General features: G+C 52.4%; 1 protein-coding gene across 1 annotated transcript; it reads right to left on the reverse strand.

The window, feature by feature from the left end:
- Positions 1-1,526: 1,526 nt before the first annotated feature.
- On the reverse strand, positions 1,527-2,042 carry LOC135999479 (olfactory receptor 14J1-like; the record flags this gene model as incomplete). The annotated part of the gene is made up of 1 exon (XM_065653047.1): positions 1,527-2,042. A coding segment is annotated over exon 1 (516 nt), but the record flags the coding sequence as incomplete, so codon positions are not given.
- Between the last annotated feature and the right edge of the window lie 17,243 nt (positions 2,043-19,285).

Genomic DNA, 19,285 nt, shown 5'->3' on the forward strand with positions numbered 1-19,285 from the left:
CATTCTGGTGTCTACGGCACTTTTGAGAGCACAATCTGGAATCACGGGCAACGGTGACATAGAAGACTGGAGCACTTGCAATGAGCCTGTCCAAGGCAGCTGAGATGAATCTCACTGGGCCACTGGGGTTTGTTCCTGGACTCACACACAGAAATACCAGGATTCCGTCAAGCATTGACATCTGAGCTGGCCTCATGGGCTCCTTCTGCACCCAGGGATGTTCAGAGACAGAGTCTCTCCATTTTACACACAGAGGCAGGAGTCACAGTGTCTCTATGGGCTCCTGTTGCCACTCCCAAAGGACAGGAGGCACCTCAGCCCTGTGGTGTGTCACCCTGCTCTGCACTCATCTGAGATGTCCCACGTCATGAGGAATGGACACGGGGACCTCAGTTCAAGGAAGAAGATCCCAGTGGGTTGTTTCCCATGGGCTGTTACTCCCAATGTGAGTGACCTCGATGTTTGTCCCACAGGCCTTCCTGGCACTCCCAGGAATAGCTGATGGCATTTCTGCTCACTCGTGTTCATCTCACCTCATGTACATGACGTGCATGCCCATATCTCATCTGAACAATGCAAACATGGACTTCTGACCTACTCATTCAGGAAAAAATTCTCAATCTGGTGTGACAGCCCAGTGCTGGAAAGGGAGGTTGTGAGGGGCCAGTCCATGACGATGCCCTGGGGCAGCTTCCGTGGGGTGTCCAGTGCACAGGGGCACAGCCCAGCCCCTGCTCTGCTGGTCCTGCAGGTCTCTGGCAGGAGGCCTGGCTGTGAGAGGACACTGTTGAGTGCCCAGCCCTGCACACACACACTGTTTATCTCTACACTGCTGTTTCAACCTGCAGGCTGCTTTCTTGTGCATGTCCTGAAGACGAACTTGAAGAAGACCTAAGCCCTCAGGCACTGCCCTATGAACATCACTTTCCTTTATAGAAGTAGTGTTACGGAGGCCAGCTCTGTCACAGCAGTGCCCATTGCCTGTCCCTGCCTGCGCTCACAGGACTCACACACAGCAGGACGGTGACCAGGCTGCCAGAGCACTCAGGCCTTGCACCAACACAAGGGATGAGAAGGAGAGTGTGGGAGTGGAACGAGAACAGCTCTGGAAGGCCAAGCGCTGGTGCTCCCTGGCAGGGCTGCCAAGCGAGAGCTCTTTCCCCTTCCACCCATGCACACAGGAACTGTCCCTGCAGCTTGAAAAAGGTCTTGGAGTTCGGATGTCAGCAGAAAACAGTTTGCTGGAGAGCCCTTTATTTTGCTTAAACACAGGGAGCATGATTCCTCATGGACACAGACACTCAGTGAGAAAAGAAAAGCAGGCAGTGAACTAAAAATGGAATTACAGTATTATCATAAGAGAAAAACACAACTAGAGACAAAAAATACTGCACACAGGATGAACCTGAAATGAGTTAGACTATAACTCGTATGTAGAAGAAGACAGAGACAGTTTATAGCTTCAGAAGAAATCCAGTCATCAGTTTCCACAGGGCATCCTTGAGCTCCTGGTTCCTCTTGCTGTAGATGAGGGGGTTCACTGCTGGAGGAACCACTGAGTACAGAACAGACACCACCAGGTCCAGGGATGGGGACGAGATGGAGGGGGGTTTCAGATAGGCAAACACGGCAGTGCTGACAAACAGGGAGACCACGGCCAGGTGAGGGAGGCACGTGGAAAAGGCTTTGTGCCGTCCCTGCTCAGAGGGGATCCTCAGAACAGCCCTCAAGATCTGCACGTAGGACACCACGATGAACACAAAACACCCAAATCCTAAACAGGCACTAACCACAAGAAGCCCAGCTTCCCTAAAGTAGGACTGTGAGCAGGAGAGCTTGAGGATCTGGGGGATTTCACAGAAGAACTGGTCCAGGGCATTGCCCTTGCACAGCGGCAGTGAAAATGTATTGGCTGTGTGCAGCAGAGCATTGAGAAACCCAGTGGCCCAGGCAGCTGCTGCCATGTGGACACAAGCTCTGCTGCCCAGGAGGGTCCCGTAGTGCAGGGGTTTGCAGATGGCAACGTAGCGGTCATAGGACATGACAGTGAGAAGAAAATACTCTGCACCAAACAAGAAACATACACAGAAGACCTGGGCAGCACATCCAGCAAACGAAATCACCCTGGTATCCCACAGAGAGTTTGCCATGGATTTGGGCACAGTGATGAAGGTGGAGCCCAGGTCCAGGAGGGCGAGGTTGAGCAGGAAGAAGTACATGGGGGTGTGGAGGTGCTGGTCACAGGCTATGGTGGTGATGATGAGGCCGTTGCCCAGGAGGGCAGCCAGGTAGATGCCCAGGAAGAGCCAGAAGTGCAAGAGCTGCAGCTCCCGTGTGTCTGTGAACGCCAGGAGGAGGAACTGGGTGATGCAGCTGCTGTTGGACATTTGCTGCCTGTGGGCATGAGGACCTGTGCAAGGAGGAAAAGACAGTGACAATTTAGGGGAGACTTCTCTGGGAAAAACCAAAGCCATTTCCCACAGACCCTCCCACAAAGAGACTCTTTTCTTTTTCCAGGAGAACGTCCTGGCTGGAGCCCTCGTCGGTGCTTGATGAGTGTGCAATGAAGAGCAGGGTCTCTGCCCAGGGGCTCTTGAGGAGTCAGCCTGACCCTGTGTGATGGGTGGGGCAGGGGCCAGTCCTGGGGTTCAGCTTTGTCAGATGGAACCGCTCCTGCTGCAGAAGGGACTGTCAGCATCTGTACCCCCAGACCTGAGAAAATGAGTTTGAGAGGTTTAGTGTTTCTACAGCTCCTTCTCCTCTCACAGCCTGGGGAGTGTTGTTGGGTGTCAGAAACCCTCAGCATTTCTGCTGCACTCAGGGAGAACAGAGCGAGTCCTGCGAGACCAGAGGATGCCTGTGGGTCAGTGCAGAGTGAGGGCAGCTGCTCTGTCCCTCTGTCTTCCTCCAGCTGCCCTGGGCTGGCACCTTTCTGAGATGGTGATCACACTGCCATGTCACCCTGAAAAGCCACCAGGACTGCTGAGAGCAGAGGGACCCACCTCAGACTATGACACGTCTCACCCTTTCCTAAGGTTGAAGCTCTCTACTTCTAGCCCAGGATACACACAGCTCATTTCATAAACTCAACAGCATTTTATCTGTCATAGCATCTCTATGTTTCTCTATGTTCAGATAACACAAAGATGCTGTAGGACAGGATTGGAAGAAAACCTCGAGCATACAGCGAAGTGTCCTAATGATGGCATTTGATTCAGGGAGACTCAGCTCTTTCCCCAGCCCCACACACTGCATTGCCCACAGCCCCACAGGGCAGAGCAAAGCTGGGACACGTGTTCCCATGGACACAGCTGCAGGAAAGGACCCACAAGATCAGGCTGTGACTCTGCAGCTGAAACTCCCATCCCCAGAGAGCCTGACAGCAAGAACCAGATCACACCAACAGTGACCCAGAGCAGTGGAGCAAGAAGGAAACTGCGGTGAGGGTGGGTGTGAGAGAGGCCAGGGCAGAGGCAGCCGGGCACTCAGACAGCGTCACCCTTCCCCAGCTGTGCAGCCACCTCCCACACACCAGCATTGCCGGGCAGCTGCTCTCAGCCCCTGTGCTCTGCAGAGGGAACTGGAGCTCTGGCTGCACAGGAGCTGCTTCATGCCTTGGAGCCCCCGGCCCTGAGGGCAGAGGCTTTGCTGGGTGGGAGAGGAGGCGAGGGGGCTGCTCACAGGAGGGATCTGCACTGCAGGGGTCATACGGAGTTTTTTCTGCTCTCCCTCCCAGAACAATTCCAGGTTTAGTTTCCTCTCATTTCTGATCATTTCCCTGCTGCCTGGCCATTCTCCCCCTGGGAGGTGTTTCCCTGTCCATGTCTCTTCCCTGTCAGTGCTCACAGACCATCCCACCCTCTGTGCCCTCACCCTGGCCCTACAGATCCTGCCTGTTCACAGGGCACTGCCTGGGGGCATCTTCCTGTTTGCAGACTGGGGAAAAGGACAGGTCAGAGTAAGACTGATGGGTTCAGCCAATGTCATGCAGGTGCTGTGCACAGGCAGAGCAGCAGCTGAAGGGATGTTATGAGGCTTCTGGCAGATGTACTGATGACTCTGAGTTGCAGTTCAGGAGTCTCAGTGACTTGTTTAAGCATGAGAGCTCATCTTCATTTTATCCTTTCCTGCACCCCACAACCCTTGGGATAGGAAACTGAAAAGACAGGCTCAGGAAAGCTCCCTATCTGTCTGGTAATCCTTGCATTGATCTTCTGCTTGAGGCATCCACTTGGAAAAATCCTGGGGGTGATCTGGAGCTGTGAAAGAGCCCTGACCCACACAGCACCCCCTTAACAGCAGAAGCGCCTTTCCTGCCTTGACACAGGTCACTCCTTCCCTCCACAGCTTCTCCCCACAGCACCGTGGGGATCTCCCCGGGCAGGCTGAGCGCTGACCCTGGCAGGCGGCAGAGTCCCTGCCCCGGCACAGCCCTGGGGTGCAGGGACGCTGCTCTGCAGGACAGCCCTGGGCACCCTTGGCTGCAAAACCATCTGCTTTCATTTTCAAAATAGCTGAAAAAGAGTCCCCTCCATAGCGATCCGACAAGCTGTGGCTATTCCAGCTTTAGGAGATGCCTCCCGGAGCTACAGCTGCATTGCCCTGCACCCAGAGACTTACCATGGCAAGGGCTGCAAAGATTTCTGCTCCAGTGAGCTCTCAGTCATCCTCCCCATCCTGACCACCTTTCATCTCCCTCTGCCTTGCTCGTCTCCCTGAGATCCCCAGGCAGAGCCCTCAGCCCTGCTGCGCTTTGCAGAGGAGCTGCTCCTGGGCAGAGCTGTCTCTCTGCAGCGCTGCCGCTTGCCATGAGCTCCCTCTGTCCCAGGAGCCCAGCCCAGCTCAGCAGCACAGGAGCAGCCCAAGGCGCTTTAATGACCCGTCTGGTGGCTGTGGTGCTGAGTCCATGAACCTCAGACCCTGGAGGAAGCTGAAGAAACCTCTGAAGAAGTCAAACTCAGATTCAAACTCCAAAGTTTCTTGTAATGTTAATGGGTTCCCCTGAGGAACGCTACTGATGAACCAACCCCAGGGTCTGGTTAGAGAAGAAAACTGGAGGCAGAGATGCCAGGTCAGGACAAGCAAGGTGAAGGTCTCTCTGATGATCAGTAAACCTGGATGTGTTTCATTAACCAAAGGGCCAAGCCCTGACCCCCAACCCTGGGAAGGCAGATCCTGTCCCTCCCACGTTGCCCAGGGCCCTTCCTGGGACAGTGTGATGTGGGGCTGTGCAAGGCCAAGGGCAGGACTATGGTCCCACACCTCCCAGGTTCCTGGCTGGGGACAAGGAGGCCATGAGGCCCCTGTGCTGTAAGGACAAGGTGTCTCCTCACAGGCATCAGAGCTGGAGACAACAGCCATAGCCAAGGGGAGAAGGAGCTCATGGCTGTTGGGGCTTTCAGCCTCTTTACATCCCTTGATCATCTCCACGACAGCCTGTCCTATGCTGTGGCATCCCCTGCACCTCTTTCCCTGCAGGCTGGAGACATCCCCCCTGCTGCCCCACCTTGCTCTTGTCTGAGCATCTTCCTTCCTTTGCTGATCTCTCTCCATCCTCCCCAGCTGTTCCTTGAAGCACAAAGCCTTGGGCTGATGCAGACTCCCTCTGGGTGACCTGCTCCACCACAGCACTGCCCTTCCACTCACATTCCTTGCTGCTCTTGTCCAGCCTGGACCTCCCCACCTGCACTGTGTGCCATTATTTCTTTCTCGTGCTCTTTCCCACTATGAAGAAAACCTCCACCATCTCTGAAACCACCCTTCCAGCACTCTCAGGCTACTCCTACACTGCTGCAGCCTCCCCAGCACTGCTGGGCCAGAGCAGCCCAGGTCCCTCAGCATCCCACACCATGTGCACAAGGTCCTGACCCCTGCCTTGACACAGCCCTGCACTCTCTAGTTCCTCCCTGCTTCTCCAAACTGGGAGCCGCACACTGGCACACACCCGTGTGTGTGGGGTCACACCAGTGCTGAACCGAATGGGATGAGAACTCCAGGTGTCTGGGTCCCCACGCTCCTCCTCATGCAGCCCCGTGTGCAGCTGCCTTGTTCATGGTGAGCGTGCAGCACGGGCTTGTGTGGCGGCCCTTGTAGTGCCCAGGCCCTTCTCCTCAGGGTCTCTGCTCAGCGTGTCAGGTCCTGCTCTATCCTGGTGGATGGGGTTATTCTCCTGCCCCGATACAGGACTGGCCGCTTCTCCTTTTAAAACTTCAGAGATTCCTGATGGGGGAACCCCAAAGTTTCTCCAGGTCTGGACTCTCCCTGGGCTGCTGCAGCCGCAGTCCCTCCAATTCCAGCCAGGGCAGGGACCGCTCGCCCGGGGAGCCCCCAGTGCCCCCTAAAGAAAAGGGGCCCTGCCCTCCAGAACTCTCCTGAGCCCAGGAAGAGGCCACTAAAATGGCAGCAGTAGCAGGGTTCCATCAAGAGTTTATTCAAGAAAAAGGAAATAATTTCCAATTTCCCTAGCACAGTCTTGCAGTGCTGCTTTCTCCTCCTTATGCTGGTGCCTCTCCCTGACTGCTGTGCCCCACTTTCGGTGGCACCAGATTGTTGGGGGCCATGGCCATGTGCCCCCACAGCCCCAGGGCTTTGTCATTGTGGCCACACTCACAAGGGAAAACCCATCTTGTCACTCCCCACATAAAGGAGCTCCATACATCCAAGCAACTTCTTCACTCTGAGGGAATCCCACTGCTGACCCTTCCAGCCCGTCTCTCCTGAAAAGCCTGTACCCAGCCAGTGCAGCACCCCAAGCTGTGTGACTTGTCCCACCACGCCTGGCGGTGACTCCATGGGTGTCAAACAGCACAGGCTGCAGCTTGTCCTGGCTGTGCCCTTGGCTCAGGGCATCAGTGCACAGTTGGGCTGTGGCACCTCAGCTGTAGCACCCAGCCAAGCTCTGAGAGTTCTCGGGAAATCTGGTTGGTCTCAAGAATCCAGGTCCCCATGTGTGCAAAGGTTTGACTTCAGAGCAGAGCAATGTCACAGTGCTTGGCAGATGGAAAGTCAGGGCTGAAACTGGGCAACAGGAGAGTGAGCAAGCCCTGCTGTCCCCAAGGCCAGAGAGAAACAGGGCTGGGAATGACAGACCTGGAAGGAAACGTGTGTTTTGTCAGTGGCGTCTCTGCTGCCCCTGAGGTACTTGGGCAGACGTGTCACTGATCTCTAGGAATGACAAGGTGCTGCCGACAGGCCCAATGTGACAATGGTGTGTCTGTCCCTTGATTATGTTCTCAAGGAGTTGACAAGAGGGTGGTGAAAAGAAAAAAAGGAGATTTGGAAGTGTTGCTGTACGCATGGATACCGCGGTGTGAAGCGCTTCCTATTCAAGGGCTGCCCTACATCTACTGGATAGAGAAGGGACAGATCTTGTGATGCTTCAGAGGTGGGAATGAGTTTCTTGCACAAAGGCACCGAATCTGTCTGCAATGCTGTCTGGGGTGTCTGTCCCACACTCACTGTGGATGGGGATGGCTGCCCTGGACAGGACCATCGCTGTCCCTGCCCAGTGCATGTAGGGGTGTGCGAGAGCCTTGGCACCTCACGTAACACTGCAGGTGTGTAACTGGCATTAAAGGGAATAGCCGCCCTGAATTTGATTTGTCAATAGAATTATAGAATAATTTCAGCTGGAAGAGACCCTCAGGATCATCGAGTCCAACCATAACCCAACTCTAGCACTAAACCATGTCCCTAAGAAACCCAATTAAATGTCTTCTAAACACCTCCAGGAATGGTGACTCCACCACTGCCCTGGGCAGCCTGTTCCACTGCTTTTCCATGAAGAAATGTCTCCTAATATCCAATCTGAACTTTCCCTGGCACAACGTGAGAACCTTTCCTCTCCTCCTATCAGTTGCTGCTTGGGAGAAGAGACCAACACCCACCACGCTACAACCTCCTTTCAGGTAGTTGTAGAGACCGATAAGGTCTCCCCTCAGTCTCTTTTTTTCCAGGCTAAACGGCCTCATGTCCCTCAGCTGCTCCTCATAAGACTTGTGCTCCAGGCCTGTCACGGTCCATTCGGTGATGGACTCGTGATGCTTCATTTACCTTGATCTTGAAGTGCAAAATTAAGGCAATCAAAAAGCCAAGAGGTTGTAATTCCATCATCAATATTTCTTTATTTATTTTGCCCGTAAAGCGGCACGTGATAGAGATAGTGGATAAAAAGGAAAGAGAAGAAAGGGGGAAAAAAAAGGGTTGACTACCACTACGAGATCCAAAGGCATCCCTATGGTCTCGGGTGTCGTTAGAAGAGTCCTGCCGGTTCTCCGTTGTGATCCGTGATCCTTTGGTGGGGAGAGCTCAGCGATGTCCTGTCGGGAATCGTCTTTCATGCTTCTTCACCCTGCTTCGCTCCCATGGATTGAGGCCAATCTCTGCCTTTGTTTCGCAATCCAGTCTGAACTGCGCAGGTCCGAAGAGTCCCCGCTTCACTTGCCAGAACCCGTCTGTGCCTGCATCGCCTTGGTTCAGGGGTCTCTTACTGGTCCATTGGGTGACCTCAAGACCTTCGTCAAGCCTCTGCGCATTCACTTCTTCACTGGCCTTAGTAGCAGGGAGGAGGTGGGGGCAAGTTTGGCTGAGGCAGCAGGTGAAAATCCATCTTCTGCACAGCAGCTGTAGTCCCCAGGTGGGAGAGACCTGTAGAACACAATTCCTTTTAGGAGGTGGGGGCAAGTCTGGCTGCGGCAGCAGGTGGAATCCGTACAGCAGCCATTGTTACCTGTAGCCCCCAGGTTGGAGAGACCTGTACAAGACAACATTTTTCGTCAGGCCTCTCTCCAAGTCGTTGTCCAATTCTTTCTATCAGGGCATCTGTTCTCCAAGTCCCTGATGGTGATGTTCAGGCAAATACTGTTCTTCGGACTGACTCCTACACCTTCCAATCCCTGATTTCTGTGATTCTGTGAGATGGAGGGGCCAGGAGAGGGACATGTGAGGAGATGGATGGATGAGGAGATAGACACACCAAGAGAGGGACGGTCGGGTGGGTGGTGGGTGAGGAGCTCGGGATGGACAGATGGACAGAGACACGAGGTGATGGAGACACCAGGAGATAGAGATGGAGGGACCAGGAGGTGGGTGAGAAGATGGGGATGGACAGATGGACAGATGAGGGTGGAGACACCAGGAGATGGAGAATGAGGGTCAGGTGGGTGGTGGGATGAGGAGATGGAGGGATGGCCATGTGGAGGGACAGATGGATGATGGACAAGTAGACGCCGGCCAACTAGATGCCCCCTGCTGGGCCCTCCGCTCACTCACACGTCTTGTTGGGCAACACCAACTTCCTGGTGGCCCCAAAATGGATCCAGATGAACTTCCCTGGGAGAGCAGCAGTGGCCACTGCCCCTGGCAGGCCCCGCCCACAGACCCCACCCACAGGCCCCACCCCCTCCACTCACCAATCAGGAGGAGTTCGCGGGAGATGTTAGGGTCTTGTGTTTTCCATCCTCCAGATGAGGTTGGAGGAAGTTGGGAAGATGTTTGGGGGTCTCAGTTGGGGTTCAACATCCTCCAGGTGGGACAAAGTTGGGGAGATCTTGGAGTCTTGGAGTTCAACGTTGTCAGCGTGAGGTGGGACAACACTGGGGGAGATGGTTCAGGTCTTGGGTTCTCCATCCTCCCAGGGGAAGAGGGATGAAGTTGGGGAGATGTTTGTGGGTCTTGGTTGGGGTTCAACATCCTCTGGGTGGGACAACACTGAGGGAGATGTTGGGGGTCTTGGAGTTCTCCACCGGCTAGATGAGGAGAGATGAAGTTGGAGGAGATGGTTGGGTCTTGGGTACTCCATCCCTCAGGTGGGACAACACTGCGGGAGATGTTTTGGAGTCCTGGGTTCTCCACATTCCAGATGAGGTAGGACAAAATTGGCAAAGACGTTTGGAGTCTTGGTTGGGGTTCAACATCCTCCAGGTAAAGAAGGCATGAAGTTGGGGAGGTGTTTGGGGTCTTGGGGTTCAATATCCTCCAGATGGGACAAAATTGGGTGAGATGTTGGGGTTCAACATCGTCTGGATGACGTGGGACAACACTGCGGGAGATGTTTGGTGTCTTGGGGTTCTCCACCCTCTAGATGAGGTGGGACAAAGTTGGAGAGGTGTTTGGGGTCTTGGGTTCACTATTCCCGAGATGGGACAACATTGGAGGAGATGTTTGGTCTCAGCTGGAGTTCAACCTCCTCCGGGTGAGGTGGGGTGAAGTTGGGGGAGATGTTTGGTCTGGGGGTCCAACATCCTCTAGATGAGGTGCGGTGAAGTTAGGGAGATGGTTGGGGTTGAACATCCCCAGGTGAGGAGGGGGTAAGTTTGGGGAGAAGTTTTGAGGTCTTGGAGTTCAATACTCTCCACATAAGGTGGGACGAAGCTGGGGGAGATGTTGAGGTCTTGGTTCTGGTTCGCCCAAGGGGTCCAGACATGGGACATCGGGGCCTGGGTGGCACAATGGAGCTGGAGATGGGACATTATAAGACTTGGTGTCCCCAATGTATCGAGGAATAGGACATCCTGAGTCTTGATGGCTTCACAGGGTCCAGGGGTGTGACATCTTGGCCTGGGTGGCCCAAAGTGTCTGAGGATGGGACATTCTAGGTCTTGTTGGCCTAAGGGGTCCAGGGATGGGACATCCTGCTCTGTGTAGCCCAGAGGATACAGGGATGGGAAATTTTGGCTCTTGATGGCCCAAGGGGGCTGGAGATGGGACAATTTGAGTCCAGGGATGAGATACCCTGGGTCTGGGTGGCCCAGGTGGTCCAGGGATGGGACATCCTGATCTTGGTAGTCGAAGGGGTCCAGAGACGGGATATCCTGGGTCTTGTGGCCTCACAGTGTCCAGGGATGGGACATCCTGGCCTGGGTGGTCCATGGGTTGGGGCATTTAACATCTTGATGGCTCAAGATGGCTGCAAATGGGACATCTTGAGTCCCGAGAAGGGATGTCCTTGGTCTTATTGTCCCCAGAGTGTCCAAGGATGGGACATCTTGGGTCTTGGTGGTCTAAGGGGTCCCGGTTTAGGACATTTTCAGTATTGATGGCCCAACGTGTCCAGATATGGGACATTTTATGTCCCGGTGGCCTAAGGGTTTCAGGGATGGCACATCTTGCGCTGATTGGCGCAAGGTATCCAGGGATGGGAAATTTTGGCTCTTGATGGCCCAAGGGCGCTGGAGATGGGACATTTTGGGTCCAGAGATGGCACAACCTTGGTCTTGGTGGAGCAAGGGGGCTGGAGATTGGACATTCTGCATCTTGGTGGCCCCAAGTGTCCAGCGATGGGAAATCTTCAGTGCAAGGATAGGACATCTTGGCCTGGGAGCTCCAGGGGTCCAAGGGTTGGGACATCCTGGGTCTTGGTGGCCCAAAGAGTCCAGGGATGGGACATTTTGGGTCCAGAGATGGGAGATCTTCACACCAGGAAAGGGACATCTTGGTCTCGGTGGCCCAAGGGGTCCAGTGATGCGACATCTTGGTCTTGGTGGACCAGGATGCCTGGAGATGGGACATTTTGGGTCTTGGTGGCTTAAAAGTTCCAGAGATGGGACATCCTGCATCTTGGTGGCCCGAAGTGTCCAGGGATGGGACATTTTGGGTCCAGAGATGGGACATCTTGGATCTAGGGATGGGACATCTTGGTCTCGGTGGCCCAAAGTTTCCAGTGATGGGACATCGGAGCTCTGAGATGGGTCATTTTGGTTCACAGCGGCCCAAGGAGTCCAAAGATGGGACATCTTGGTCTTGGTTTCCCAAGATGGCTGAACATGGCACATCCTGGTCTTGGTAGCCAAAGGGGTCCGGAGATACGACATCCTGGGTCTTGGTGGCCTCACAGTGTCCAGGGATGGGACATCTAGGCCTGGGTGAACCAAAGTGTCCAGGGATGGGACATTTTAAGTCTTGGTGGCCAAATGTGTCCAGGGATGGGACATCTGGGGTCTGGGATTGGACATTTTATATCTTGGTGGCCTAAGGGGTCCGGAAAAGGGACATCCTGGGTCTTGGTAGTTCAAAGTGTCCAGGGAATTGACATCTTGGCCTGGGTGGTCCATGGATTGGGGCATTTTAGGTATTGGTGGCTCAAAGGGGCTGGAGATGGGACATATTGTGTCCAGAGCTGGGACATCCTTGGTCTTGTTGGCCCAAAGTGTCCAGGGATGAGACATCTTGGTCTCTTTGGCCTAAGGGGTCCAGGGATGGGACATTTTAGGTCTTGATCACCCAAAGTCTCCAGGGATGGTACATTCAGGGTCTGGGATTGGACATTTTATGTCTTTGTGGCCAAAGTTGTCCAGAGATGGGAAATCTTGGCCTGGGTGGCCCAAGGGGGCTGGACATGGGACATCTTAGGACTTGGTGTCCCCAAAGGGTCTAGGGATGAGACATCCTGGGTCTTGGTGTCCTCACAGTGTTCAGGGATGGGACACCTTGGCCTGGGTGCTCCAAGGGGTCCAAAGGTTGGGACATTTAAGGTCTTGGTGGCCCAAGATGGCTGCAGATGAGACATCCTGGGTCCTGACATGGGACAACCTGGGTCTTGGTGGCCCAAAGTGTCCAGGGATGGGACATCTTGCCCTGGGTGTTCCAAGGATGAGACATTTTGGGTCTGATTGGCCCAAAGTGTCCAGGGATGGGACATCTGGAGCCTGGGATGGCACATCCTGGATTTTGGTGGCTCAGTGGGTCCAGGAAAGGAACATTTTAGGTCTTTTGGTGGCCTAAGAGGTCCAAAGATGGGACATCTTGGCCTGGCTGGCTCAAGGGGGCTAGAGATGGGACATCTTAGGACTTGGTGTCCCCAAAGCGTGCAGGGATGGGACATCCCGGGTCTTCGTGGCCTCACAGTGTCCAGGGATGGGACATCTTGGCCTGGGTGGTCCAAGGGGTGCAAGGGTTGGGACATTTTAGGTCTTGGTGGCCCAAGATGGCAGCAAATGGGACATTTTTAGTCCAGGGATGAGATATCCTGGGTCTTGGTGGCCCAAAGTGTCCAGGAATGAGACATTTTAGGTCTTGGTAGCCCGAGGGGCCCAAGCATAGGATATTTTAGGTCTTGGTCACCAAATGTGTCCAGGCATGGGACATCCTCTGTCTTGGTGACCTCACAGTTTTCAGGGATGAGACATCTTGGTCTTGGTCACCTAAAGGATCCAAGGATGGGGCATTATGGCACCTGATGGCCTCACAGAGTCCAGGCATGGGACATCTTGTTGGCCTAAGGGGTCCAGGGATTGGACATCAGGGGTCTGGTTGGCCCAAGAGGGCTGGAGACGGGACATCTTGGGTCCAGAGATGGGACATCTTGGTCTTAGTGTTCCAAAGTGTCCAGTGATGTGACATCTTCATCTTGGTGGCCCAAAGTGTCCAGGGATGGGAGATCTTGGCCTGGGTAGCCCAAGGGGGCTGGAGATGGGACGTCTTGGGTCTAGGGATGGGACATCCTGCATCTTGGTGGCCCAAAGTCTCCAGGTATGAGACATCTTTGATCCAGGGATGTGATATTTTAGGTCTTGGTGGCCCAAAGTGTCCAGGAATGGGACATCTTGATCTTGGTGGCCCAAGGTGGCTGGAGATGGGACATCTTAGGACTTGGTGTCCCCAGAGTTTCCAAGGATGGGTCATCCTGGGTCTTGGTGGCTTCATGGGGTCCAGAGATGAGATACCTAGGCCTGGGTGGCCTAAAGTGTCTAGAGATGGGACATCTTGGATCCAGGGATGGGACATTTTAGGTCTTGGTCCCAGATTCTCCATGGATGGGATATCTGGTGTCTGGCATGGGACATTCTGGCTCTCGGTGACCCAAGCGGTCCAGGGATGTGACATTTTAGGTCTTGGTGACCTAATGGGTCCAGGGACAGGAAATTTAACCCTGAGTGTCCCAAGGTGTCCAGGGATGGGAGATTTTGGCTCTTAGTGGCCTCACAGTTTCCAGGGATGGGACATAGCGGCAGCGAGAGCGGCTCCGGTAGCAGTGCCGGCCATGGCAGCATGTCTGGCTGCCACCCCGTCTCCTCTTTCACCAGGACCGGGCCACAGTGGGGTGGCCACGTCCCTGTCCTGCCAGAGGATGCAGCTCTGCTGCCCCTGCCCCACTTTTAAAGGGGTGCCTGGGCAGGGCCCTTTATGACATCACCAGTGACATCACAATGCCCCACTGTGGCAGTTGCATATCCCTCTGAGATCCAGAGGCTTCAATAGGGCAGTCAATGGCTCCTTTGCACCTTTTGTGCCCCACTGTGCCTGTCCCCACGTACACACCAGGGTGGTACCAAGGTGCTGACAGTCACATCCTCCCCTGCCCCGGGCAGGGTGACTTCACCTGCACCAGCTGGGGGGCAGGAGGGGTGGGACCCTCAGTCAATTGACAGGGTCCTCAGCAAAGGAGGTGCCCAGAGAGACTGAGAAGCTCCTGGACTATGTTGTAATGCCCACAGCCTGTCACGTCCTGCCCTCAGGTATGAGTGCGGAATGGAGGGAATGGAGGTTCTAGTTTTCCTGTTCCTGGGAGAGTTTCATCCTCGGTGGAGGAGGGAGCTGAAGGTGTAACGGGTAGGACTTCTTTCATGCTCTGTGAATGTTCTTTTGCATTATGCCACCTTGATACCAGTTTACTCAGTTTATCAAGGGGTAAGTACGCCCTCCATTATATCTCCGGGAACTCCCTTTTTAATTCCCAAAACCCACCATTGTTGTCGGATCTTAGGTTGTTCCCCCTTTCCTCTTCTAATATGCGGATGCTTCTTTCTTGGAGCACTGGTAGCAGCAGCACTACTGGTAGAAAGGGGCACATTCTTGACTTCAACATGACAGATTCCTCTCGACCTTTCTTCTAGGATTTTTACAGGGCCATATTTCCTATTATAATGTATCAATTCTTGTGCTGTTTCCCCCCACGTCCACACCTTTTTAGTATTTGGTTGGTTGGGGAAAGTCAGGGCAGGGGTGAACAGTGAATCAATGGTAGTGTCAGGTCCATCCCTCTGGCTCCCGCTTCTGGTACCCTGGCTTCTGATCAAACCTTCCAATCTTTCTACTGGGCTCATCAATGCGATTGTCCTTTGAAGGTTTAAGTGTCTCTGGAAGTCCCCTTATCAAGGGAGTCATCATGTCAGGACTCACTGGCAGCATCATTGAGGATTCACATTTGGGAATCAATTTTCTTTCATGTACCATTTGCAAGCAGGCTGCTTTGTGTACACTTTCTAGCAATTGATCAGGTGTGCCAGTGATTGCCAGGGGGTCTCCCGTATCTAAAGGGCTTAGCCCTCCAGCCCAATAAGCAGCTCGCTGGGTTAGGGATCACGGAGCACGTCTGTCACCAGTTGTTAAGAAAACTTCATACCCCCAGTAACCATTAGCTTCCTGTTCACTTCACTGAATTTGGTCTCTCCCAGTTAGGGATACACGCCACACGTACTCAGTTCTTTAGGGAGGCACCCATACTCTTTCTTTAGCTTGGCCAGCTCGGTGGCAGTGTAAGGTGTTTGCTTAGTTGTAATGTGAGGGTCAGTATCCTCCTCATTTGCATAAAAATATTCTGTTTTCACTAAGGGTCTCACGTGTGGGTATTCCTCGTCACGTCTTCTCGTCTCCTCCAATTCTTTCTGAGGGTAAATCTGATTTATTTGTCTGATACCTTTCTCCTCTAGCTCCCGCTCCCTCAGCACTCCTGTGTTTTATAAACATTCCTCCTTTAGAGTAGCTTGTAATGAGCGGTTTTCTTCCATCGCTTTTTCTAGTTGTGGTGAACAATTTTCTAATTTTTGTTCTAAATTGGAGATTGTTTTTGCAAAATCTGCACCAGATTTTCAAGGGATTCTATAATTTTGCTTTCATTACTACATCGCCTGAGACGATGTTCAATCGCTGCTACTAGGATGGCTCCTACGACAGCACAGAACATAGCTTTGTTCTTATCTGATCTAAACTTAGTCTGTAGAGAAATTACTTGGTCCACTACACTCTGCAAATTAGCCCAGTTATTACGAGCCCAGTCTTCTCCGGATACAGAGGGTCGAGCCCCATACTTTGCTAAAAGTGTGTAGAACGAGCCTCGATCTTTCACTAGCCAAAACTCTTGACTATCAGCCTTTTCAGTCATTCTTATTATGAAGGGGCCAAACCCACTTTGGGAAGGCACAACTTAGTTATACAAATCCACAGCAACTGCTGTGTCACCTTTCTCTTTCCTGAGTGGTTAGAGGGGCCAAATATCTGCTACAGGAAGGCTCAACTTAGTTACACAAACACTCAAAGTTGCCCCTTCACTCTCTCTAGCAGACAATTCTCATCAACATGAGAACAACACCCATTTTTGCACTTTGAGATCCCAGAGACAGAGCCCTCAACTCAAGTTTGGAGTGCTCAACACCAAGGTGTGTGTGGTGTGTGGGAAATCTGAATTGCCTCCCTCGCTTTCTGGACACCTCTCACCTTATTGGTTAGGGCAAGTTGTGGTTGGAGTGAAACTTTCTTCCCCTAATACTGACCACAGAATACCTGCACTCCTCTGTATTCTCAGAATCCTGTCTGTGACACCAATTTAATGTCACGGTCCATTTGATGATGGACTCGTGATGGTTCATTTTCCTTGATCTTGAAGCGCAAAATTAAGGCAACCAAAATGCCAAGGGGTTATAATTCAATCAAAGTGTTAACTCTCTAATTTTCCTGTAAAGTGGCATGTGATAGAGAAAGTGGAGAAAAGGGGAAGAGGAAAAAAAGGGGGAAAGAGGATTAGCTACGAGTTTTCCAGAACTGGGAATGGATTTAGGACACAAATGTCTTCAGCTCCAGGGACACAAACACCTGGTGCCAGTGTAGATGCCCCGGGAACCCCTGCCCAGGCTCCACCTGCATCACAAGGTGCTCTGGTCTCCCCCAGGTCCTCTGTGATAGATGCCAATCCCAGGCCAGCACCTCCCGTGCACTGGGGCCCCTCAAATGGCCCTGGCTGTTTATGGTGAGACAACTGATGACTGATGTCTGCCTGGAAAGGTGCACTTTGTTGTTGTTGTTGTTGTTGGTTTGGTTTGGTTTGGTTTGGTTTTGGGGGGGGGTTTTAGGTTTTGCTTGTTTGGTTTTTTTGTTTGTTTGTTTCTGGGGGTTATTGTTTGTTTGTTTTTTAACATATTAAAACAAAAATTCCAAAACAAACAAAAAAACCCCCACCAGAAACACAAAAAAATGCTAAACAGTGAATTACCAGGAAGTGTACTAAGGGTACGAAAAGAAATATTGGTCTTCCCCTGTACTTCTATTTCCAGCACTCTATTATTTCAACTCCCTCGTCATTCAGGAGTTTCCACCTCTCCTGATTAAATGTCCATGTCAAAGGACAACTTTCCAGCAGACTGTCTGGACATTTGCCCTTCCCAGTGCTCTCAGGTTTCCTCCTCCACTTGCTCTTTGGTCATTCAGTTGCCTCTCAACTCTCTCGTTTCTGATTTGAGCTTCAGGGAGTTACAAACTTGCCCCATTCTTCAGAAGTCTAATTAACATGGTAGTTAACGTGTTAATTGTGTTTATGTATATCCTTTCCTATCTCTCTGTCTAAAATAGTTCTTGTGTGGATGTCCCTTGTGGATGGTGGACCTCATTAGATCCAGCTTACACACACAGTTGAGGAAAGTGGTTTAGTGTTTATGAAATTGTGTAGTGTTTACACAGGAGAGCAGGTGGGAGCTGGTGTGCAGGAGCTGCAGCATCCACCTGCAGAGCTCAGTGCAGAAGTCTGATGTGAAGAAAAGTGATGCCAGTCCCAGGTGGCCAATGAGGGAACGGGCAGACTGGGGGTGGGCGGTGAGGAGCAAGGGTGTCCATACAGTGTCCAGCCTCAAGGGACTGTTCTCCTGCCTGTCCAGATGGCTTCAGGAGACCCTCTGGATCAATGTCCATTGCAGAATGCTGCTGTCACTTCTTCTACACACTGAAAAATGACAGAAAATACCCTTGAAAGAAAAATCCCTCCTTTATGAAATCTTCTTTAAAATCTTCATCAGTAAGTGTCCCATTGAAACCTCTCCAGTTAGTTCCAGAAGTCTTGAAGATTTGAAGAAAATTAGGAAGGAAACATGGCTTGTTAGGGCTTTCTGTGTTTTAATGAGCCCCATGGCGTATTTGGTGCTGAGTCCATGAACCTCAGATACCAAGGACAGACTGAAGAATCTCCTCAAGAAGTCCAAGTCAGAAGCAAACTCCAAAGTACCTTGAAGCATTAATGGGCCCCACTGAGGGCTGTTACTGACAAAGCCTCCCCAGGGACTCGTTAGAGCAGATAATTGGAGGCAGTGATTGCATCAGGCAAAGGCAAAGTGCAGCAGCTCTGATGCTGAGAAAACCCTTGGTTTGCTCGATGAAGGAGAATGGCCAAGCCCTGACCCCCTGCCCCTAGGAAGGGAGATCCTGTCCCTCACGTGTGTCTCAGGGCTCTTCCTGGGGATGTGGGGATGATGCCCAGTGCAGGACAATGGTGTGACACTCCCTGGGGGGTGCAAGGAGGCAATGGGGCGCCATCTCCTCTTCGGCCTCGCTGTCAGGGACATCAGCCATAGCCAAGGGGACAAAGACCTTGGGTCTTTCAGGGACATCCAGCCTTGCCAGCGCCCTTGGCCATCTCCACCACGGTCCATCCTACACTGTCCCAGGCCTGTGGCTGTTTCCCCACAGGCTGCAGACACCCCATGCACTTCCCCAGCTTGTTCTCACCCCGGTGTGTCCCCACCTGTGCTGCTGTCTCTCCATCCTCACCCGCTGTTCCCTGAAACACAAAGCCATGGCTGATCCAGAGTCTTTCTGAATGACCACAGCGCTGCGCTCAGAATGACATTTCTTTACCCTGAGGTCCACTCTGGACCTCCAGAGCTGCAGTTTCTGACGGTTTTCCTTTCTCATGTTGCTTCCCTCTACCAAAAAAAAAAAAAAAACAAACCCAAAAAATTGCCATCATCTTGGAAAGTGATTTTCAAGATTTCTGAAGTTACTAGTACTCTTTCTTGTCATGGTTTTACCACAGCCACCAACTAAGACCATGAGAGCTGCTCACATCCTGCTCCCAGTCCCAAGTGGGATAAGGGAGAGAACTGAAGGGGAAGGGAGAAACTTGTGGGTTTAGTAAAAAAAAAATAATAAGACAATAAAAATAATAAAAATAATACACTACTACTAATAATATACTTATACTAGAATATACATAAAGTAAAATATACGCTCCTCAATGCAATCCCAACAGAGCTAACCATAGTAGCCGGAAAACTGAAATGAACTAGCTGGAAAAGGCATCTCCAGC

This window comes from Caloenas nicobarica, chromosome 28, assembly GCF_036013445.1.
Source record: "Caloenas nicobarica isolate bCalNic1 chromosome 28, bCalNic1.hap1, whole genome shotgun sequence".
Lineage (NCBI taxonomy): Eukaryota > Metazoa > Chordata > Aves > Columbiformes > Columbidae > Caloenas > Caloenas nicobarica.